Genomic DNA, 26,477 nt, shown 5'->3' with positions numbered 1-26,477 from the left:
CGCTTTCTAGATCGATGTGTCCTGCTTTTAAATATTCTGGAGATAGACGGTCAGTATATTACTATTAGTGCCAGAATAACCCATTAGTAAATAATATAAAAATAATTCTCTAGAGACAAAGGCAATTTCTTCATGCACTATAACTTCTTACGGCACTGAAGCACTTACTGCGTCGTACGACCTCGTACGACGAATCTAACTGCACTCAATGTGAGCACTAGATGCCGTCTGCTGATTGCCGGTGGCAGTCTGAACCAATCTTCATTAAAAATGATCCGTTGCGGCGTGTTGTCACGTAGAATTCTTTATTGAATTGCGTCGGCTGACGACTGCCGGCCGCAGGGAGTGCCTAGCTCTAAGGACAGTGTTGAATTAATGCCGGGATAACTAGTATCAGAACTGATAACCTACGTACCTTGACTGATATTTCGTCAGCATCAAGTGGGATTGAGTATGCGAAAGTTATCTGACTGTTAAGATTCGTCATTTGATGTTCTACGTTATCCGTCTCCCCAATCAATTTGACCCTTGTGCCATTAATAATAGCAGTACCTTCTGCACAAACAATAATCCCATCTCCTGCAGGGAGACCGTTAGGGGTGAGGACATCAGCCTTGAAGAAGAGAAAGAAAAATTGTATGTAAAATTGACAAGAGTGACAGATATTAAAGTTTTTGTAGGCTAACTTGATCTGCCAGCATTACAAATTTTGTTGATCCATAGACGAATCAGATCCAAGATTGTTGAATAAGTAATAATAATTTAAATGTAAATTAATTTCATTAATCTTGAGGGACAATAACATATTTTTGGCTTAATGAAAACATTCAAATAAAACATTTGAAAATGGAGCAAATAAATTTTAAAGATTTTAGCCAGTTCACAGCCATGGACGATGCCTACATGTTTTCAAGTGTATTGAAGATATTCAACTATATGCTATTGATTTTCAGAAAGGACCTATGGCGCTATGGAATTCTTTCAAAATACAGTAGTGCAATATAAATGATAGATAGATGTACATTCACAGACTGATCTTCGATATGAATTATGTACATTTGTTTTATTATATAATTTAAAACCGATATTTTATCATAGTTAAATTTTTTCAGCTTTTGGCTGCTCTGATTAAATAAATAAAAAATACAAAAATAAGTAATTGTCATAAAAGTCATACAATACCTTAACTTCAAACGGTAAACCCCTCTTAAAGAAGCGCAATGTCTTGTCTGCTTGGAAATGGTAGGCTTGTTGCACAATTGGACAACTAGCTGATTTCTTCTCAATTATCCCAGTTGAGCCCTCAACAACACGTGCTTCGAGGTAAAGCAGCATTCCAACGTAGAGTTCAAACCAGTTAGTTTCTAGGATATCGTCTAAATCAATAGCTTTTATAGCGCGACCAGCATCTGAAAGCTAGAGAGTATTGAACAGTTTTAGAGTTATCTATTTATTGGATAGAATTAGATTGGATTTATTCAGTGTAAACACCAAGGATAGCCCACAAAAGTCTAGAAGAAGACTTATTTCCAGTGGGGTCCTTCTGGTTGTGATTGGGCAGTACACTGGAAGACAATCCCCTACTCTTTTCCAAAGAGTGTACTGCGTTCTTTAACGTGCACATGGGCCATTAATGCACACGCGACCAATGGCTTGATGTCTCATCCGAAAGACAGTGCGCTATGGTAACTTGTATTTCAGCCCTCCAGCTGAAACAGAAAGAGAGGCAGTGATGGGAATTGAACCAGGGATTATTTTCCCAATTTCAATGTTAAAACAACACTTTTTAATGATTTTATGTTAGTTTCTACATGAGAAATTCCTGAAATCATAAACTTTGAAGGCTGATTTCTCATATATTGTTCTTCAAACAGCTGTACGCTTAAATGCTTGTAACTTCGGAAGGAAATGTCGGATTTTAATGATTTTTTTACCATTTTATAGCTCTTATTCAAAATCAATTTTTGCGACGAGTGACTGGTTTGGCTTGTCTTTGCCACAATTTAAGAAAAGTAATTCATACATTATACACACAAGTTAATTTTATCATGATCTATTCATTTGTTTTTTGCATAATTTTGCTAACAACAGAAAGACAGACAAACATAATTGAATACATAACCTCTTGGGTGGAGTTAATAAGAATTGAAACTATGACTACTTGGGTGAAAATAAAATTATAAAAGTTGCAAGAAAGGAATAAGAAATAACTAAGTAGGAAAATGAAAATTTAGTATTCAACATCCTCTTTTAATATACAGGAAATTTTGCATACACGCATAAACATTGCACAATATTGAAAACCTTGACACAACACATTATAGAACACGAACATGATTCTTAAAATTATGCGTCATTCAACGGTGTTGTTACAACCTACAGCGGCCTATAAAGTCTGTCTCCATAAACAAAATAATTCACTACTTTAAAAAATAACAATGTTCTTGACCTATTGAGACAAAATTAATAGCCAATGATAGATGACAACCTTATGTTATATTATGCATTTAACCAATAAGTTTGTTCAGAACTATAAAAACTATGAACTACTTATTAACATTCTCACATCTGCTATTATTCTATTGACAATGTTCTGGATAATGATAATATTCATCTGTTATTGACTAGAACATTCACTTGTGCTTTTTCCCATGATATTGTTTCAACATAAAAGAAACCTTGGTGTTATGTTGTGTATGTTTATAAACATTTCCGATTGCCACACTGAGGATGAGAAACAGGTGGACACTTTTCTGTGTTGTGTGAATGCAAAAAAACCTATCTATTATCATTAGAGAAAGAACCATCTCCTATAAATAATATATTTCAGTGGCACATCTAAAAATTTGATTTTTACAGATGAAAGGGGAAGACTACCTCATGTATTACAAAGGAAAATAAAGGAAAGAAAATAAATAAATAGAAATAGAAAGATAAAAAATGAAAAGGAAAAAAGAGAAGGTAAGGAAAGAAATTACAGGGAGGTAAAGCAAAAGAGAGACAGGAGGTAGGAATGAAAAATGAGAGGAAAAGGGAAGAAAAGACATGAAAAAAGGAAAAGAAAGGTAAGTTAGGCAATAAGGACAAGAAAAGAAATATTTAAAAATTAATTACAGTCTAATACTAATGTATATTTCAGCCTGTAAATTTATGAAAGATAGTGAACAGATTTTTGTTTGTGCTTTTGCCCATTCTTTATCAGGGTAAGCTATTTTGCTTTAATATAATATCATAATTTCATTTCATAAGTTCATAATTTATAGACTTTCCCTGAGTCAAAATTATGAAACTTAAAATAACTTGAACAAAATCAATGTTTTAACAAGTTAAGTACAGTTATTGCAGGTGAAAATTTCTTCATAATCCAAATGCAAATTTGTTTGCAGATTATAATAATCTACTGTATTAGAAGACAAATTTAATTATATAAACAAGTTATAATTGTTTCAAATTATTAGAAAAACTATATGGTAATCTGAAATATCTGAACTGCTATATGGATAATATAATTATCATTATTTGTCAAAGTAGTAAACTATGAAATCAGTTTTTGCATTAACGGTAATGAAATATATAACAATTATGATAAAACTGTAAGTGTAACTGTACTATAAGTATGGGATCAGGAAGGACATCTAAAGGTTAAGTGGCTGACCTATATATTATACTTGCGCATTAAGTTCAATAAACTAAGAATACAATTATCATAAATTATATAAGAAAAGATACCTTGTTGATAATGATAAATAAGGACTGTTGCAGACATAGATTTGGAAAAGGTGGACAGGAGATATGCCATTAACGTAAAGGCCAACCCGATGCGATTTGTTGTTACGTCGGATCTGTGCGAGTTAAACGCAGACAAGATGAATCACGTCGGGCTGCATCGTACGACGCTCTCCGAGAAGCTAAGGTACCAGGGGAAAAGATAGAGAAAGTCTTCCCAATGCAGCTTGGTTTCTATTTTTATAATGCTACATTTGGGCCCCTAGCATAATATGAGTGACTGAATGTTATGAAATACTAGATTTTAATATCAAATAAGATTAATACAGATATCAAATAAATCATCATAACTTTCATCATACAGGTCCAAGACTACCATATTTAACTTTTATATGGCATAATGCCATATAGTTAGTATATGGATAAGATAAGTAGTAGGGGCTTCATGAGTAAAAACAACATCATAGAGACATCTTACTAATTGATTAGTGGGAGGTATTTCCCCTATGATTTATGTATCCTATTTCATACACAGTATGATATTAAAGGTATGTTTTTGAATCTTCGCAACAGCAGTTTAATAATACATACACACTCACTTTTAAAGACCAATGATTCTCCTACAATCTGATGCAATATTAATTTCGTATTGCATCAAACTCACTTAATAAAACAAATTTTTACTTCTGCAATGGAGTTTATGTATTCAACACTGTTTGTCGGCCTGTATGTTTCTTAGCAGGAGTACGCAAAAACTAAGAGAACACCATAACACTTCGTGGAGCAGTACATTTTGGTTTAAGAAATTCCAAATTTAGTTTTAGGGTGAAAAGTCGAGGTCACAAAAAGCTGAAAAAAGTCATAATGATAATGTGGTGCAGCACGCACTCAATCAACTGCCCACTATATATATATATTTTTTTTTTAGCAATATAGAACTGAATAAAATCAAAGGCAATAAGTGTTCAACCTGCTACCGCTTTACTCAAGCACCTGATGTGAAATCGTTTATCCAGGGGAATGAACCCAACTGGATTTCAAGAGATATAGCATCAAGGCCCATTTCACGAATGAAACAAGAGCATGTCCACCCATTGAGAAGTAAAGTAGATCATAAGACAACAATATTTATGATTCTGTATTTTCAATTTTTGGTCTTTTTTATCCGCTATGATTATTAGAAAATTAACAGTTATAGTTCCGTAACTTACAAATGATTATCCACTATGATTATTAGAAAATTATTAATAGTGTATAGTTCCATAACTTCAAAATGAGACACCTGATTAAAACCTACATTATTAAAGTAATGTAAATCTGTAGGCCTACTTTGAGTGACACATCCTCCATGATGAATAGATGAATTCCTTGAACACTCAAGTGTCCCTATCCTACTTACTTGGTTTCTAGAAAACGTTGTAGGCCTAAACCATAGAGATATAATAAGAATACTAGAGCGCTAACTGCAATGTATTCGATATTCGAAATACGCAGAGCTATGTGTGTGTACCATCGAAGATGGCTGCCATAGATTTAGCCAATCAAATTTCGCCTAAGCACCATCATTTGCAATTGCGCCCTCAATTTACACAGAAAGTTCAGTACAGCTAGTTACCTGTATGTTTGAAACTCGAGTGTTGAAGTGTATGGGTGTAATGTACACGATTTTAATTTTCATTGTTTTTTAATAAGATGCTCCACTTGGCCTCGTCTTGGCTATGATAGTTTAATAATTTGTTATTACCATTACTCATTATCATGAAATAATAGTCAGTCAGAGGGCTTAATTATGGTAATAATTATGTATACTAAACCTGAAGGTGGCGCTTTACTACGACGGCCATCTTGGATGGTACATATACATAACTCTGCATTGCTTCGCCATCTTGTCAGCACTCTTGTTGTTTAATAGCTCATGGCCTAACCAAGAGGCTGAACAGTAGGGCCGAGCACTAACTGCACCTGCTGTAGGTGGTTGGTGTTGTTTCATTAATAACCCTAACAATTAGATGAGACATTTTATTTTCTTGAATGGTTTGCCTAGACTGCTGCTGACAATCTGCAGAAAGCACCGCATGACCAAGAGCTCATGCTGTGTGGAGATGGATTTGCTGGCTGACACAGAGCGCATTCGGCTTAACACTTACCTCCCCAAAGTCAATTTCAGTATGGATCTTCACGATTATCTTGTCAATTGTTTGGATACCAATCTTGAGGCTAACACGGCCTTGGACTGTTTTTCCATATGCATACCTTCAGAAAGAAAATTTATGTTTAATTTGTATAAAAATTTGGTACGATTTGGTGTAGCATAATCTATAATACACATGGCAGCCGCATATGGGAGAGAAAAAAATATAAAAAACAAAAACACCAAATTTGATTTTTCTACATATGAGGCTTACCAATATCTATTTAACATTACGGTTCAGGTTTTTGATAAATCTTTTGCTGGACCCTTGATTTAGCACCATCTAAATTTCATGTAGAGGTTAAACTTCAAGAAAAAAATATAAGATTTTTTTTTTTTCCGATTTGATACATAGTTAATTAGTAATTAACATTCCTATGGAGCCACATTTATTAAATATTTGAAAGATGACAGATCTCACTAATATTAGCAAATGTACTGCGAGTATCTTGAGACGTCAATTTTCGTATTAACTCAAACTCAAGGATCAACAGATTGGCAGATTACCAGTGAAGAATAAGGAACATGTAGTTGCTTACTTGGAATCAATGCTTATAGGGATGTTTTCTGTGCCGGAAAGTATGTGGAGCGGTGACGATATTGTCACGCTAAATTTTGGCAAAACTTGGAAGAAAAAAAAAAACATCAAAATTATTGATTATTTCTGCAACAAAAACTATATTAGGGCACATAGAAAAAATGATTAAATTATCACTCTTTAAAAAAAAAAAGTGATGAGGCCAGGCGTTTTTTCTTTTTTTTTTTAAACAGAACAATAGAATATCACTTCTTTTTTTTTATCGATGAGGGAGGGAGTGTTTTTATTTGGCAAGAATATTGTATAATATTGTATAAAAAGTGGTTTAATTTTATTTTTTACTGTGTTTTAAACAAAAAGAATTTCCAGTCACAAAATTGCATTGTTTTCTTTATGCTGTTGAAATAAATGATGTGGCAAAAAAAAAATTTTCTTATATTGGAGCATCACTATTTCCCAAATTGTTGACGAGGGCGTGAGTGATAATCTAACAATTTTTTCTATGTGCCCTTATCAATAATGATATCATACCAACTTCATTGTCCAAAATTGGAAATTTATTCCTACAATAACAAGCATTGTACGTTTTAATTTAATTTCTATAGAAAGGGTAAATGAACGAGTATATAAGTAGAAATGCTGTATATCGTATCTCAAACTGACAAAAAAATCAATAAAAGCAAGTTAATTAAAGTAACATCACAACTTTTAAAATCTAATCATCTTTTAATGCAACTTTCTTTCTGGAATTGGATTTACATTTTTTCAAATATATAAAATACATATACAGCAGAAATATACAAACATCAACAATCAATCACAAAATAAATAGAAAAAGATACAGGGTAAAAAGGGCAATTATAATAATTTATTTAATTAAGTTAATTATTTAGTTTATAGCAAAACTAATTAAACATCAAACGGTTCACCAATCCACACTTCCTGCCGAAAATCACCGCAGAGAGTTAATGGTTAATGTGTAGCGATAATTACAATTATCGCCACAAACTTCTAATACCTAAGATTTTTTTCCTGTTTCCAGTTTTTTAATGACTCCTTTTTCACTTCTTGCACTCTCAATTTTAATATTACACCCATATATGGGTAAATCACAAGTATTTGTCAAATAAAACTTGATGGTGTGGCAGAACTTTCAACTTTTTTTATTTTGCTATATCACATTTTAAGATACTGTATGAATCATTCAACTGCATTCCTTCACATCAATATGTTACATAGCATAGGTATGAAATCAATTTATATACCAAAAATTTGTAAATTATACATTAATTTCAGAGCTATATTATCTATATTTATCATATTTGTATTACAAGTTTTATTATTATATATTTATACATTTATTATCAAGGCTTTAGTTCAATGATCTTATAATAAATCTATTTGTTTTACTTGATGCCTATGAATACCCCCGAGGGAGTGAGGGATGTTGTATGTTGAGTTTAGGCCAACTTTACTCTGCTGCTTTCATGGATTTTAAAATAAGTTAAAATAAGCTCTTAAAATAAATATATTATGACCACGCCTAAACATATTACATTTAAAGCCATGTTGTGATATTGCATTAGTCATGTTGTGAAAAACAAGACAGACATAAAATATTCAGATTTGAATTAAATTAGCTACAAACTGACTTCTGTACTTACCATGTTCTTTCACAGTGAAATGTGCCATTGTTTTAAATCGATACTGTAAGAAGGGAAAAGGCAAAAGCAATATTAATTTTATCTTGGACTTGATCTATAGAGATAATAATTACTAAAGTATTAAACTCTCATGCAATCTGAATTTTAACAAGGGACTGGAAGAATGAAATTAATTATTATACATCTCCCTCCAATTAAAGACAAATTTTGGGACATGGGGTTTTTTGGTCTTCTATTAGAAAAATTATTACCGGTAAATGAAAATAAAAGACAGACATTCATTTGGGGCAGAAGAAAGGTAATCTGTAATTGGAGGTGGTCTTAATTTGGAATGATCTTTAATTGGAAGGAGACTTGTACTTGCTTTTGTGCATAAAATATAACCACATGAATGAAATTGAGTTATGAAACATCCATTTGAAACACCTGTTCACCTTAGAAAAATGGAGTTCACCAATATTCATGTATTTAAAAAGTCCTAGTTTTTTTTAGATGTTCCTTATGCACCTGTTTTCTGTTAAAATAGAGTTGTAATTGTACATAAGATTTATTTTATGGCAGTGGGTTCCCTATGTAGAGTAAGTGTACTCTATGTCCATATCTAATAGCATACAAGACGAATGCAATTAAAAAATATTACATCAATTCTTATACTGTATGATATAACAGAAAAAAAAAATATTGACCTCAATTATGACCTTAACCTTTGACATGTATAAACATCAAGTGCCATGCTGACAAATTGAATTACGATGTTGAGGAAGAGATATATATAGATAAAGAGATATTGAATTAGTTGCAGTAAATCAAACTATGTAGACATCTCTGTATGACGTAAAATATTTCGATTTAAAACTAATGTAACATATCTTCTCCTACTTCATCTTAAAGTAGAAAGTGTCCCAAATGTTATATCTTGAGCCCAATTTTTTTTTTCTATGGTTGTTGGTCTTAAAGAATCTGAGATCATCTTCCTGTGGGACACCGGATGCACGGTAACCGCAAGTGTTCCCGCCAACTATAAGAAAATGTACTTCAACACGCAAAAGGTGTGAAACTATGTAAGGGCCACTTTAAAGAAACAGTCACCGTGAAATACAATAATTTCTCCACCATTGATTTAATTAGTTGAGAGGATCTGATGCTAAACACCTGTAGAGTGATATTAACAAATGATTCCGGTCTGACGCCTCTTTCGGTACCCTACTCGGACTTTGGCATGCAATGTTTCCTATCCAAAGAAACATCAATCCCATAGGATCTTCAAAACAGGAAGAGGATATATCATTCGTAATCATATCATTTTTTTTGTCCTTCGAACTTTGAGAAAATTTCTTTTGATGGACAAGATTTCTGAGTGCCACAGGCAAGAAATTTATAAAAAAAAATAACCATGTCATTATTATATTTTGTAGGTCTACCTAACAGATAAAAAGATGGGATTTTTTTTCGCACAATGCGCTGTTTGTAGCAGTTACAATAATAATATTGTATGATCTACATAGCAACCTAGGTTAAAGACCACTTCAGGCATTTAATAAGAACATAAAAGAAGTGAAAGAAGTAAATTATATAAACCAAAAGTCACAAACCGTTTAGAATCAATAACCCAATATATCATTGCACTGTTTTCCGGGTATTTATGGTGCAAAGTTGACAGCATGCCTCTAGCGTTCATTTTATAATATTTATGTTATACTATGTACAGTACATGTTAGTTTATGGGAAAGGTTATTCCTAAACTATAAGTACTTTCAACCAACTTTAATTAAGTTTGCACAATGAATGAGCTGAAAAACTATTCAGTATTTTATTTCCTTTGTGAAAATTTTTCACTCTCAGAAAATTTAGTATGTAGAGTTTGTTTTGATTAGGTTTGACTGTAATAATGTGACAAATGCCCTAGTACGGTATAATGAGAGTTAATGTAAAGGGTAAAAGAGCTTGATTCCTGCATGTTTGCCTACAGAAATGTTGAAAGATGGAACTCAGTAGGGAGGAAGACAGAGAATATTCTGAGAAATTGGAAAAAAAAAACAAAAGAAAAACCCAGTAATAAAAGTGATTAATTAAGTACTTTGATCCATAGGATAAAATTTAAAATAAACTAATGAAAATAATCTAATGAAATTAATTTAATAAAAAAAAAATACTGTAGATCTTTGTGTATACACGTAACCCCCCCTTCCCACTACTTACATCATAGACCCAGTTTATGATTTGAAAGAGTAGATCAGCGGACTACTACAATTGATTAGCTTTTAATTGTCCATGTTGCATTGGAAATTTGTCTTTTCATTGGGCAGCCCTATAAATTCCATTTTTTTTTTTTAGATGAACAGGGGATTCTCCGGGTAAAATCTGCTCCCCCCACCCACCAACCTCTGCCTAATTTCTTGTTTGAAGGGAGAGGCTCATACCCAAGGAACTAGGATACTTGTATTTTATGAAAATTTATGATGTGTACAATAAATTATAAGGTTGAGGTTGAAATTCCTGGGATTAATGACCTAGAAAAATCACAGTGTTATTCATGACGTCACAAGTTACAATGACATCACAGGTGCCCATGACATTAATTCACAGGTGCCATGACATCAAAGGTGGCCATGGTTTCACAGGTTTCTTTGTACCACATTGTACTACATGCTAAAAATCTCATCACATAAGCAGAAATACTAGTTTTTTTTAAAGCTCAAGTGGCAAATATTATTATCTTCATCCTTAAATGTCTGCTGATAATTAAATCATCCTGAAATCTTTAAGAACATGTGAAATGCCATACCTACATAAACCCAATAACTGGATCAACATTATAAAAGTCAGAAATTATTTTCTAAATGACTGTCTTGACACCACTACTGATTTTAATAATGATATCCCCTCCTTTAGTGATATTAAGTCAATTTATTTGAATTTTGTATATTTAATAGTAGGAAAACAAATTTAACCTCGAACATTCCATTGTATTGCACCAAACTGTAATGCTGTAAATGCTGACAATTAACAATAAAAAATTGAAAAGACCAGCAAATAATTTTTGATGGAAAGTGCTAGAAAGATTATATAGGCCTACTACAGTATATTGTAACTCATTCTAGTTAAAATGTTTTTGTTTTTTTTAAGTAGGCCTATGATAATCTTGTCATTCCATGATTGCTGGAGTATGGTATTATGGGTCACTGATCCTAGACCTCATCCAGTATGATCCTTCTCATGTGCCAAAATTTTTTTAATAGTCTAACCACAAATTCCTGGACAGGCTACTTAATTTCCCTCAGCTTTCTCAGAAGAATACAGTATCACATGACTGGTAGTAACATTCCTCCTGCAAACATACTGTATACTTACATTGGGATCTATTTCACAATACAGCATAGCAATGGCTAGCCCTCTGATTCAGCCATTAACAATCAAATAAAGATTTTTATAGACTTATTTCCAATTGCAAAAATTTAGCCCTGGAAAGATCATGAACACTAGATAACAATTATCTGGGATTCCTACAGTATATTCCCTGGATGGGATTTCCCTGACTGAGGAAATTGCCCTGATAGGAAACTGTTTTCTGATCCTAATAGTTCAATTGGTGTCACGTTCAAGTTCAAGTTTGAACAGGTCTACTCACTAGAGTATCTGTTAGTTACTTTTTGCTACTACTGTTTATAATTATTTCTTAATTACATTATAAATAATTATTATTAGGAATTTCATACAATTTAATATAATTTTTATTGCCTTTTTTTGAACAGCAATACTCACGTCAGACAATTTGATGTCTCCCTTATGGAAAAATGATTATATTGTTGGACATTTGGGGTCAAATATCACCAAATCTATCAGCCAGCTCAAGTTTACAGTGCAGTAAGATGGTGATATGGAGGTCATATTTAATTCATCACAATTATTTTGTATTTCTACGTGACATATTATATCCATCATTTATTAACTTACCCTTGGGCCGTAATATACAATCACGCTCCATTTTCCAAAGACCGGATGAGCAGGAAATCTGAACTTTTTACGAATGAGCCCGGACTCAGTAATGTTGCCTTCTTCTCTTTCCATTATCGTTCCTTTAGGATTGATCACATCAATCCGGATCTGAATAAACAAGAAATATTATTTAAAGGACTAGTCAGATCATCATATTACTGTATTATTAATCTTGTTAAGCTTAGACTAGAAGATTTGGTTCCTTCGACCACTTCTGCTTCTTTAGTAGAGAGGTAGTCTTTTCATATGTTTTATACTTGTATGTACATGTTTCTTGTACATAAGGAATACTTTATTTTATTTGTATGTACATGTTTCTTGTACATAAGGAAAACTTAGACACACCACTGAACACACTAAAAAACTGTATCTGATTACTTGAAGCATGTGACTTAGACATGGTGCAAACAATTTTGAATGGAAAACTGGTATTTTTAACCAATCATCTTGAGGCTTTTATGATAATCTTAGAAGGATTTTTGACTTTATTGAGGAGTGTGGTTAATAGCCCTTTATAACTGCAAAAATAAGCATTATACAAGCAGAAAGTACTGTAAGATTTAATTACGTAAGATAGTTAGTCACTAAAGTTCAGAGACATATGGAGCTGGTAGTATGTGGAAAACATTTTAATTTTCCCTAAACAACATTATGAGGTATTGTCAAATTTCAAGATTTATCTTTTATGGTAATTTTCCAGGTGATTCTAAAGTTTTAGTTACGCAATATAATCTGTTCACTCCATGTTCTCAAATCAAACCATTAAACTTTTGACTTAGTTCTAGGCATGTTCTGTATCTATGTGTTACAGGTAACTAACCATCTATGATTTGAACTTCAATTGCCGACAGTTAACATTCTTCGGCCAGTGGTATGCCAGTTACTGGATAAGCTTACATAAAAAACCAACTGTGATTTTGGAAGCATTAAATATAAATGCCACTATGTATACATACTAGAAATCGCAAATTGTGAGTGAAGTGCTGCGAAGTACAACTGCATATAAATGTTCTTCGAACAAAATTATTTATGCGAGTCAAGTGAAAATAATGAATAATAAAAATATAACAAATAATATGAGACACGACCCATTGTCTATATTAGAACACTTCTCATTGGGTAACAAAGTCGTAATTTTTCATTTTTGTCAAAAAGTGTCTGTAGTGGTGAATTATGGTTTAGGTTTTTTTAAATAAAGTTTCAAAAATTTCTATGTAAAATGTAGTTGATTACCAAAGGTTACAATTTTTATTTTGAAGACTGCATGGTCTAGGAAGTGTACATTTTTTTATGGGGCAAGTTTCCAAGGGCGGGTTTTCTAGGGGTGAGTTGACTGCCAAAGAGTGTTGCCAAAGTGCGAGCCAGCGTGTTATTTGATCACAAGTGCGAGACATCACAAATGTGAGCCAGCGAGCCATGACGTCACGAAAATAGATACGAAACGTTAACGACTTGTGCGAGGTATCGGCTGAGATTTGTGGAGTACAATTCAAAAAACAACTATAGGTCTAATAATGAATTATTGTGATGTTAAATAGACAATGTTAGCTATCAAAGTTGTTTTTCATTGGGACCTTCGTCCCTTCAAGGCTAGGCCTATACCATCCTAGCTAGTCTAGGCCTAGAGTAGGATAAGGCTAGTGCGACATGCGGACTTTGGTACGAGTAGGTTAGTCTACAAATGTCGCCTAAAGTAATTGATTTTACCCGGCAGAACGAAAGAGGGAAACTCCGCTTTTTACTAGTCGTCTTAGCCCGTTGTTTTTTGACAAACAATGACCTTTCAGAGGTCAAATTGCTGTCAAGAATATGAATATAGGGAGTACAAAACCTCAGACTACATTGTATAGCTTTAATTACACCTTTAGAATATCCTATAATAACTGTTTCTTCCAGGAACTTTTTTAATGGCATATCTGTACATGACAATACAATATATTTTACTGTCATCAATGCATACTAAGAGGTAAGTAATAATAGCAAACTATGAGGTAGGGTAATTCCTGTTGTATGACGAAAGTTTGAATATGCCAGTTTTGCATTTGTTGTCGCAATTTTTACATTATAAAAATGGTATTCACCATATTTCCGTGTCAAGTCAATCCCATGTAAGGAGCCAACAGAGAAATGAAATAATAATCAACTAAAAGGAAACAACGTGGACGTAAATAAAATAAAAAATGGGAACCAACAAAAGGTTTTAAAAAAATGTTTCAAGTTCATCCTCATCCATTCGTTCATCCCTCATCCATGTATGTTGGGATATTATTTTTGTTGGCACATGAAAAGTAACCTTCAAGTAATAATCTTCAGGAGGCATGTGGTACATCTCCGAAATTATAAGGTAACAGTCAGTGGCGTATCTAGAGATCTTGCGAGTTCTGAATCAAGGTTTCGGGGCCGGGATTACAAGGTAGGACAAATACTGGACAATTACTTAAATATATAAAAATGGTAGAAACTATCCCCTGTCGGACACCATCCTGGTATTTCTAAATCAAGGTTTCGGGGCCAGGATTATAATTTATAAAGTAACTATACAAAATTAAAATTATTGGAACTCGGAGAATACAAGGGGCATGTTAAAGAGGATTATATATTAAAACATCTGAAAACTTATTTATTAGTGGGCCATCTGCCGATTGAGATTATGATTATTGATGGATGTCATGCAAACTCAGATGAGAACGTGCTAAAGGTGCAAATTGCCACTTATTCAAAATTAGGAGGGGTGCTTATTCAAATGGGGCACTTAAGAAAATATTCACGTTTGGTGGGTTGCTTATTCAAACAGGGCGTATAGAAAATAAAGGTGCAGATTATATTATTAATATATATATTATTATTAAATTATCAGGAGTTTTGAACTAGTACCAGCTATGACTTTCACTAGGTGTTTCTGGACAAAGAACTTTACCTAGTTCTCTATCCATCCAGGAACAAGTACCTGGTAGAATTGAAAGGTTTGCTATTTTGTATTCAACAACAAGGGTTGTCATTACATACTGTAATCTGTAACTCAAAACATGTTTTTAGATAGTGCACTTTTAGTACTGAGTTAATATATTACCTTTATAATTACCTTTTATTTATTTGTTTCTCATTTTAACTTGACCGTTGAAAGTGTCTAATAAAGGTCAAATGAAATTCACCCAACAAAATTTCTGTCACGTTTTTTTTTTAAGTCTGCTTACATCAGAGTTCACTACTGTACATTTTAAGTTAGAATTCTATCAAACAGCGTCTTGAAATCCCTGAAGAAATTTAATCTACCCAGCCTACAGGCTCTGCCTTGCAACAGTATATTATTAAAATGAGATCATGAAACAAGGTACAGTATAATTTTCGCACATGTCAAGCTGTTTAGTGTTTTCCAAGCAGAAGTAAAGCGATAACATAAAAATGTGTTGTTGTATAAGTTCATCTGAACCTCTTGGGGGCTTCCCATATTGTAAGTTAAACGTAAATTTGACCATAATGAGGTTTAATAACTAAACTAGAGTGGGTGTGCAGGAAGTCTATATTCAGTGTAGTTAAAGAGAAATTCTCACATGTTAATGTCACTAAAAAAACCTTACATTTGTGGTTTGCTACTAATCGTTTTAAATAGTGGGGTCCAAAAAAGCTTTTTAGGTTCCAAGCCATCCATGAGAGGGGAAGAGGCCTCTATGCAACCTAGGTAATTTGCTAAGATATTTTATTCTAGTTATATTATATTATTATACTATAATATAATAATTATCTAAAAACATCAATTTTACAGAATGGCAGGTCACTTGATGTACACCGTTAAGATTCCAGTTCATTCGCAGTACAACCATGTAATCAAAAGTTGCAGCTAGCGCATCATCTACTGTACTACTTAAAAGTTATGTGATTGTGAGTTAGGTCTAAAATTGGAACCACCTTCTGCTTTTATTGTACTGTAGTTATCAGCATTTAAACAGCTGAATTTAAATTATTTCAATGCATTTTAGATCACATCAAATGTTCTAGAAAATCCCTGAAAGATAAAATTGTGACATTTTAAGGTCATAAAAATTAAAGGGTTTACATGCGTCTACATCAAGTCCCCAATCATCCTGTTGAAATATTAACATCCTTAGAACAACATTCCTTAATTGATAATTGATTGAGCATGAGATTTTTTTTCTGTTTTAAGCTCATCTCAGTGGAATTCTGTTTATGATTCAACTAATTTGAAAACGTTACTTATTTCGAGAATGATGTTAACTTCGCATGGTGCTTTCGATAAATATAAAACTGCGCTTCTGTTTTTTATTAATTACCTAAAATCTAGACACATACATTGCAACTAATGGTTTACTACACTCAACTATGAAACCACATTAAGGGAATGCTATGTTAAATTATATTTATTGCAACGAAGTGGTACTTTAGTAGTATTACACAATTTGGCTTCATATAGTTTAATCAAAATGAAATTTTGACATTTATTTTTTAAATATACAGTATTTTTTTACTTTGTAATTCTTTTATTTTACATTTTAGAATTTTGCCCATGCAGAGACAGTTCATTGATCATTGATCCAAGTGTGTAGTGTATAAACACATTCTCAGGAAAGTTTTTAACCAAATCGTGCCATTTGCTTTCTTGGGGGCGCCAATCTGGTTGTTGTTCCAGGTAATGATATGCTGAGAGAAACCTATCACCGTTCGGCTTGAGCTAAATTGGCCGAGAGAAGTGTTAACAGGTTGTTCACACTGGATTTTTAAAAAGTCAAACTAACCAGGTACAGCAGGATTGACTGAAAAATGTCCATCTGAACAGAGATATTCACTCAGAGATAACACTCAGCACCTTTGATTACTCAATTTGGAATTGGTGCTATATAAATATTTGAGTATTAGTATTATTATTATTAACTATGGCTATTACAATCTTATGTCTTAAATTACTTACTGGTTCTGTTGAAGGTTTTAAGTCCAATCCAACTGGTATAATTTGCATATTAACAGTTTGTTGTGGATTGTAGATTGGTTTATCCACTTGTATAAAAACAAAGGTACTGTTGTATGTAACGAGTACCTCTTTGCCTTGCCGGAACGGTATGTCCAGTTGACTAGACGTTGATTCAACGAACAGATACGCATATTGGCTTTCAAGGGTTAAACTTGGTATGTCATCAAACCTCAAGCCTATTAATACTTTATGAGGCTTATCTGCAAGAAAAAAAAAAAAAAAAAATTTTAAGTACATGATAGCTTTCGAAATTAATTTAATATACATTTTTTTTCTTCCATTTTAATGAAAGATTTAATTACTGTTTCTTTTATATCTTAATAATTGTATGTTTTTGAATGAATGAAACAATGAATGAAAAAAAGTCATTACAATAATAATATATGAAAAAACACAAAGTACATTATTACTGTACTTAGGAAAAGAATAATTACAACATTAATAAATATATTAAAATCAATAAGAGTAAGAGTAATAACAATAAGATTTTAATAATAAAAAAATACATTAAGAAAGTTGTTGAAAACTACAGCAATAATTAACACAACAACTTCTAGAAATCACTTCTCAAACACAGTATTTTTTTAGATTAATTTTTTTTTTCATCATTAAACATCAAAGGTTTATTGTTGCACAAAATACACACACAGCAAGTAATTTCATGGTGCCAAATACACTATACAATCACCTACACTACTTGTTATATGGTAAGTACTTCACTTGATTAAGAGGGTATACATCAAAAGATCAAATTTTAATGCCTGACATAGTTGATGTGGTGAAACTGACAGCAGAGCTGAATGAAAAGCTTTAGAAGTTCTTGCAAGAAAGAATAGGAAAGAAGAATGCAGCGTTGACATATTTTTCTTAAGATTGTAGATATGTTTCAATTGATTTAATTGTTGAAAATGAAACCTTAATTCCGACCTATATACAACAATGAACCAGTTACCCCAAATCTCATTACCTTTAATAAGCTCCTCACTTTAAAAATCTCAACAAAAGATAAAAATGGCATAAAATAAACCGTTAAAATGGATGACCGATCCTGTATTATAGCTTTTATAGAGTCATTGACATTCTCACTAAGCCGTTTTTCTCCATAAATATCTGTTAGATGTGTTTAAAAACTATTTTTGAATGGTTTTCTCTGGAATCATTGGTGGCTACTTCTCGAACAATGTTCTACTGTAGTAATTTAAAGTGTTCAACATTGAATGCAATATTGACAGCTATTGTAAATATTTTTACCTTTTCTCCACTGTGTCTATTTTGTTGAGAAATGGATTAAGGTTTGCCAAACCCATTAATGAATAATATCGCTTTTATCACATCAGTAACAAAATCAGTTGGTAGACCAGCAGACAATCCCCTACTCTTTTTTTTTACTACGTCTTTTTCATGTACAGCGAGCCACTCTGAACTAAGGGTGAACAGCTTATAATCTCAATCGAAGGATAAGGAATATAATTACACACTGTCATATGCACCGAAATATGTAACAAAGATAAAAGTATAATTCTTAAAAAAAAAAAGCTTTAAAATACAAGCCTACAATACAAAAGTGCTTCATTGTATCACTACGATATCAGTCTTGGATCCATGTCTATGCGTTGTTTGTAATTTTTTGAAATTTGCACATTTTCCATCAGTTCCATATGGGAGAAAAAAAAAAAACATGCTTATTCATTCTTAATTTCCATCTGGAATAAAGATCCTACGGATAACTATAAAGGCGTAATAGATAAGTTTGCTGAAATCTACAGGGATAGCTGCATCTGTGCTATTTTCAGTGGTATCTTATTTACGCGGATTGTTAACATCTGTTTAGAACAATCATCAGAAATTTGAATTCAAAACTTAAAGAGTGTTAATGCGCCACTGGTTACCGCAGACACGATGCAACACTTTGGGGAGTAGATTATGTAAGATGAGTTTGCCCAAAGCGCTTCCTACCTGAAAGAAAAAGCGCTGTATAAATGGCTGTAACATTTAACATTTACAAATACAAAAGTCAAACATACATTGCTATGGTTCAGTTGTAAATATAATGAGAACATTGAAACATGTGTTTTTTTTTTATTTAAAGGGGTTATTAAACTAGCTCTTATGAATGAATGTTAGATACGCATATTATAGTATTTGTGAAAAGTGTAATGAGGATTCATGTTGCTCATAGCAAAAAACAGGAAGTACAGCTCTGAACTTACTTTAACAGGTAGAAAGATTATTTATTTTAATTTTTTTTAACTTTCAAATTTTTTATTGAAAATCACCTAGGACTGAAACACAACTTGGACCACTTCACAGTCTTGTCAGCAATGCAAGTTGTGGTATCTAAGCATGGCCAGCCAAGATTGGTCAGCATGTAGTTTGACCACAAGGTCAATACCCAGAATGGAAATCACTAAAGCCAAATATTGCAGCCTGAGTCATGTCAAATGTTCTCATGTCAAATATTAGGTACAGTGGCCTATTTATCCAAAAGGTGGTATGCATAAACATGCAAATAAATTAAAGTGAAAAAAAAAAAAATTTTGCAATTCTAAAATGAATATATTCTAAAACTTATTGACTCTCTCGAAATCTTATATTTGTAGAAATCATTATAAATTATACAGAAATTGAAGACAAATGTGATATTTAGCATTGAGAGGTTGTGTGTTCATCTGGTTTCTGGGAAATCTATACTAATTAGCTACTGTACATACACACCTGTACCTTAATTATCCTCATTAACCTCTTAGTTTCTCAGATACCTTAGTAGTGCTGCAAAATATTTCTTGAGTTCTGTTGTTCTCCCCAAAGTATGGTTGCGGTTAAAAGGGGTTTCCTAACAAACATATTAAACTCTTAACCTTTAAGTAGTGCTCAAAATGAAAGAGCTCAAATAGTGAATACATAAAAAAACAAATACATCTGCTCTACCTGTCCCCTGTAGTTGTTTTGAAAGATATACTCTCAGTTGCAATATCTGAAGAAAGCTTAAAATTCAATTATAACATTGAAGTTGCCATTCAAAATTACTAAGCACTGTTTGCTTAATACTCTACTTCTAAAAGGTCCGAGATTTCAACTATCTGGTCTATAATTTAAAGCTTTTGATTTATTGACTACAACCAAAGAACCTATTTAGAAGAATATGCTCTTTGCATTATGCAAATGAAACATATTTGATGAAGTGGAGAAACTTATTGGAAACATACAAACAAAGATAACATGAAGGGCACCATCGTGGCGTTGGGGGACTGCGGAACCTGCATGTTGTTTCACTATTTTCGAGTCAGCTCTATCATCTCCATCTATGCTACACATTGTCAATGCTACCTCTGGCACCACCCACTTATTTGAACGAGTAGCTGTAATTACTCAATTAACAAATACAGGAAAATATCGGTTTGGAAGTGCTGTCCCTGTATTGCTTTATCATACTTACGGCATATGTAGGCTCAAGGCTATTAGGATTGTTACAACAAAATATTTACTATAACTTCACTAAAAACAATGCAAGTTGGGCCCATACCAGTGAAAATGGCATAATACAGGTAACATTTTACTCTATTCTGAATAGTGTATATTGTACAAGACACTTTTAGTTTTATTGTGCAAGGGGTTCATTATTACCACCAACATAATGAACAGGCGGACGAGTTTATATTAATAGTTAATTTAATAATTTATTTGAACGTACACTTTTGTAGTAGTGGCACACTGGTGGTGTGTTCAGAAACTACAAATACTAGAACTTAAGAAATAAATTACAAAGATCTTCAAGAAAACATAAACATAAAAGCAATATAAAAATGGAAGTAGCCTAAAACAAAACAAGGTAAAGTTAAAACTAAAAATTAAATAGTAAAATTATTGCTCATGCAACAACATTACAAGAATTTTGCCATTAACATTGTATATTTAAATAAATTTACAACATAACATAATTAACATTGGTATATTAGGCCAAGTAAAAAAAAAAAAACATGTTTCACGTCTGGCTTTTTTTTAAATTGAGGAAGCGGCCTTTTTTATTTTTTATTTTTCAAAATGGCCGCCATTCTACAGACTTGTTGACATTTCCCGTCTAGTTTTGTTCAACATATAAAATTTAGGAATCATTGTTACTTTATACTGTACAATCGGAATGTTCCCGATGTTACGTCTCAGACGTCTTCACATCTGACATAGAGGGCCAGTATAACGGGAAATTCCAGAATTCATCTGAAATCATCGGCCGTATTCGATTGGGACTTTCGTGCTCTGCTCAACGGAAACTGCTCAACGAAGTTAACGCTCGGAATTTATCGTTGAGTTTTGTACTCAACGGGATAACATACTCACTTTTAGAAGTATATATACGCTGTATAGTCCCAATCGAATACGGCAATTGTATGCATGACAAACGCGCTCTAGTGAAGTGAACTCGAGGTTTGCCGCCTGACGCCCAGAGTAGGCGACGGCCTAGGCCTAGCCTAGAGGTTTCAGGCTAGCCTAGGCCTAGCCTAGGTAGAGATATTGGGCTAGCCTAGGCATAGCTTTACTATACGAAAGGTTAGACGAAGATATTGCACTATTTTAGGCTAGGGTATTTATTTTCCAACATTTCATTCTAAATTTTCGATATATTTTTTCTTTATTTTCATGAATTTTCCAAAAATAAAAAAAAAATCAAGGCGGGCGAAAAAAACGATGCGGGCGGGGACGCGAAACATGTTTTTTTTTTTACTTGGCCTTAGGCCTTCATTTAGATCTTCATCCATAAAGCTTTACTTATTGCAATAAAGTTTCTTACAAAAGTCCAACAAGGGCAATTATAGTAATAGAATCACCAGCTTAATGACTTATCAGAAGGGCAAGGCAATTAAAATTGGTACTTAATTATTATCGGTACTAACTCTTTTATCTACAAGAGGCTTAAATTGAAATAAAGTGTTTACAAAGGACAAAAACAAAAACAGACAAGGGCAATTATCTTAATGGTCATCAGCTTAATGACTAATTAGGAGGATGGTTTAATATAGCCACTTAGGAAGTAGCTATTTTTACACTCAACCTAATTCTGGTTGAATGTTAATGCTCGAAATCACATTTAGATTAAATTAGAGCACGTTTCAGGCCATTTTGAGCATTTCAAAATTTTTTGAAATTTACCACTACGCGTGCGCATTTTTACGCGCGCAGCACGTATGGAAGCTAGAAATTAATTTTTTTGTCACATTTTGGGTTCCTGACATTGTTTTGACAAGTTTCCAATCTTTTCAATCACTCTATGGCCAATAACAATGCTGTACGCACACATCAAACATAGTGACCTTTGTGCACATTTGTGCCGATATACAGTGAAATTTTGCTAAAATCAGTACTAATTTTAAACAGTTACAGCTCTTTAGGATGAAAGGTGACACCCAATTTTATAACATATTCTGAAAGCACGAGTTGTAAATATGATTTTATAGGTGATAATGGCTGATCGGACATTATGACGTCATCATATTGCCATCTGAATTCAACAAACTGAATATTATCCATGACGTGATTTTAACAAATGCGCATTTGAGCGTATCTCGCTTATTCTTGATCGATTGTCTTCCAACTTTGAGTATGTTGTAGCTGAGGCAATTCTCTTTCATTATGTGACTTATTTTTACATTTTGATGACGTCATCATGGTCAACATATAGGGTTTTGCTTACCCCCCTCATCTTTCTTTCATCAAACCTTTGATGACCCCACAATCCCCTTAATCAGTCGTGATTTCTGAATCATATTTAATGGGCATAAACTTCAGGTAATGGTTAAATGTTATGTACTATAATTTCCTGTGCACGCGTCATAACGTGCGCGTACGCGTGTCAAAATTAAAATATGTTTTATATCATGTCTTTTTTTAATCAGTTATAGCTCCTTAGGATGAAAGGCGACCCCCAATATTTATTACATATTCTGAAAGCGCATGAGCTGTAGATAGAATTTTATATATCATAATAGCTGATCGGACATTGTGACGTCATCATATTGCCATCTGAAATCAAAAAACTGAATTTTTATATATGATAAATATTATGAATGATAATTACTCCCTCACTAATAAGCGTTTGTCAATGAAAGTTGATACATATATCTCATATCAGGAGACAACATTCTGTGACATTAACATGCGCACGTGCATCATGACGTGAACGTATGCATGAGTAAATCTTTTAAAATGGTCCAAATTATTTTTCAAAAAAATTGATTTAGCGTATATTTAAGCCATTTTCAGCATTTACATATTGTTCAATCCGCACCGCGCACACTTCCTCGCGGGTCAAAGTGCGGCGGATCATCCTCAGTGACGAGTTCAAATCTAGTTATTATTATTATTATTATTATTATTATTATTATTATTATTATGTACCACTACATAGATTGAAAGACTATTGACCGGCTAGGAATGCATGACTGGAACTATTACCTGGCTTTTGACCAATCAAATGCAGTTTATAAACAATAAAAAATATCAGTATTTATTATTATTTGTTTATCTTTTAGATTAGTGTTTAATTATGTTGTTATTGACACAATTCTTCATGAAATATTAAGATGCCTATGTAAAAGTTTTACAACAGTGTTTTACAAAAGCCACAAGAAAAAAAATGACATCGGCACGTTTCATAGCAAACTCTGCACACTCTTTACTAACAAATTTCTTTTCCAAGGCTATATTTATTAATCATCAAGAGAAAAAAAATGTAAACCTCTCTTGTAAGCCAGATCCTGGTAAACAACACTGATTTAAAAAAAAAAAATGATAAATAGATTTCAAGCTGTTGAATGTTTTATGGATCAGGTGTTTTGCAACGGGTCAATAATTGAATGCTCCAGTGGGCAGTAAATTGATTTCATAAATCTCCAAGTTCATGTTAGCTCTTCCATGATGGCTGTCAGGTGGCAAGTCAGCTTTTCCTCCATGGTCAGACTTATTATTAAAGTAAAACAATAACTTATTTAAGATACAGGCTTGTCATTGTGAATAAAATTGCTTATTATAAGGATCAAATAATAATGTCAACTTCTGATAAATCAAACTCTTTGATTAAGACATGGGTCTATCCTGATATCTTCTTTATGTGGTTTTATCTGGGGCCCTTGAGTATACAGATCCAAGTTCATGTAGCACTTTTATGATGGCCGTCAGGTGGAAAGTTAGACTATTTTTAAAGTAAAACAATAAATTATTTAAGATATAGGCCGTCATTGTGAATGCAATGAAGTATAGATTGCTTATTTACATGCATCAAATAATAATGTCAACTTCTAATTAATCAAACTCTTTGAATGAAGCATTTAAAATCTGTCCTAATTTCTTTCACAACTAGGATGTGGTTCTCCCTGGGACCCTTGGGTATAGTCCTTCTGGCTGAGGCGGTTCAACTCAGTTGGCAGAACAGACATTTAAAACATAATTAGATATTAAACTAAATATTAAGGTAATGGGGAAAAGAAAGAATCAATGTAAACTTTAATAAAAATATATAATCAATAACATTCAAATGATAATTTCAATTTTAAAACCATATTTTTATGTTTTATACATACCAGAGTTTATGTATTGATTATTAGTATTTACGAACATTCCATGCCATATCACTTACTCTAATATATACGTGACCCCTAATGAACTTGACAATTCTAGAATTTTATGAAGCATCTTCAGATTCTCCCATTTCTATTTATACTTTATAATGACGACAATTTTAGTCTCATATTTTACATTATTTTGAAACGTGATAAAGCACAAACGTAATGCACGGATGAATAAAATAGGCATGAGGTAGACATTGAAAAAGTTTTTTCATTTCAATTTGACTTGGATTATGAGAATAACATTTTTTTTAATGTATTCATTCTGATAAAATTTCAGCCAAATATGAGACGGTCACCTGGGGACCAATAGTCTATGATTTGGCAAGGAATGACTCATAATAATAAACTGCTCAGAGCTTCCTTCTCTATGAAGTTAAAACGTGTGTGTTCAACTCCAAAAATGTCTTGGATCATAGGCAAAATGGAGAACATGCAAGTTACAAAATATTATTTCTTCTGTTACTGGTATATTCTTGGATAATTTATGAATTGTCTGACAGTTATGAAAAAGCCATATAAGATTTTGTTACAAAAAACCCCAAGGGATGGACATTGGTGATCATACATAAATACATAAAAGCGCAGACCTCCATGATGGAACAATCAGACATATCAAAGAGCTGAAAAATGTAGGCTTTTTATGTGATTTTATTACTAGCATATTTTCTTCTCTATTTGAAGAATGTTTAGTATGTGCTGCCAAAAGTGAGAGAGGATCAGATTCACAGTCCTCAAAAGCCAAAACCTGATGTGAATCAGTAACCCTACTTTTCTGATAGATTCACTGGGTTTTTTTTTTTATAGGTCTGCATGAGTCAGATGTGTAGACTAGGCCTTCAATTGAGAGTATTTATCAGACAAGACTTGGTTTTACCAATTGAACCACAAGAAAGGTCTCGAACCAGCACCGATGTTAAAAAAAAGGGGGTTGTGGTGCCCCTGCTTTACGGCTCAATCTCTCAATTCATCCAAACCTCTAGCTCCATAAAGGTAAAATAAATATGCTGACTGATGTTAAATATTTTTACTTATTTTTTTATCAGTTTAAGAGATGTTTTTTTTTTGTGAATAAGACAGGAAGGCCTACTCCTTGAACTGTTGGTAAAGTATGAACAGGAATTGACAGACAGCAAATCATGTTTCATGGGGATTACCAATACTGAGAAAGAAATGAGGAAATACATATTTTTTTACGCACAGAACGGAATAACATTTTGTTACTGGTATTGGGAACATGGATTAATTTACAGCCATACTCTACGGTTCAAAAAGGGCAAATCATAAATCTTTAATCATCTTGTGTCTGGATGTTGGTCAGCTGCCTGGTGGAATTACCTGTGCCACCTATTAAAATGTTATCATTATGGCTTCAGCAAACATTATTGCCATTGTAAACTTTTTATTTCTTATTTTATTACTCCCATAATATTCAAAATTGATGATGAAAATTGTAAAATAAAAACTTAGTTTCATTCCACTAAAGTTACAGTTTCGCACAATGGTAAACTAAAAACAGAGTCAATTATATATATAAAAATTAGGCCTAATGTACATAAGTCCATTAATATAAGTCGGCCTATAGCAACATTGCCTAAAATCATATCTAAGTTCAGTGGTGGCGCCAAAGCTTTCACGATGAGCAGTGCAGGGTTCCTGACAGGGGGTCATCAAACTCAGACCCATCATGATTGGGACTAGGGTGCAATAAATAAATAAAACAAAAACATAATTCTATCTTGACTCAAGTAGTCTGCTTCAG

General features: G+C 32.8%; 1 protein-coding gene across 1 annotated transcript in view; it reads right to left on the bottom strand.

Moving 5' to 3' along the window:
* The window catches only part of LOC117112087 (complement C3-like), a 46,606-nt gene extending 26,192 nt beyond the window's left edge, over positions 1-20,414 (bottom strand). The window contains exons 1-8 of the mRNA XM_033255172.1: positions 20,306-20,414; positions 17,040-17,299; positions 12,074-12,223; positions 8,120-8,162; positions 6,457-6,541; positions 5,874-5,979; positions 1,183-1,416; positions 416-613 (exon numbers count right to left, since the gene is read on the bottom strand). Coding sequence (XP_033111063.1) covers positions 416-613; positions 1,183-1,416; positions 5,874-5,979; positions 6,457-6,541; positions 8,120-8,162; positions 12,074-12,223; positions 17,040-17,299; positions 20,306-20,414 — 1,185 coding nt within the window. The remainder of the gene's footprint in view (positions 1-415; positions 614-1,182; positions 1,417-5,873; positions 5,980-6,456; positions 6,542-8,119; positions 8,163-12,073; positions 12,224-17,039; positions 17,300-20,305) is intronic.
* Positions 20,415-26,477: the final 6,063 nt, after the last annotated feature.

This window comes from Anneissia japonica, unplaced genomic scaffold, assembly GCF_011630105.1.
Source record: "Anneissia japonica isolate Jap-2015-1 unplaced genomic scaffold, ASM1163010v1 scaffold284983_len440753_cov197, whole genome shotgun sequence".
NCBI lineage: Eukaryota > Metazoa > Echinodermata > Crinoidea > Comatulida > Comatulidae > Anneissia > Anneissia japonica.
This window is presented reverse-complemented; position numbering and strand designations above follow the sequence as displayed.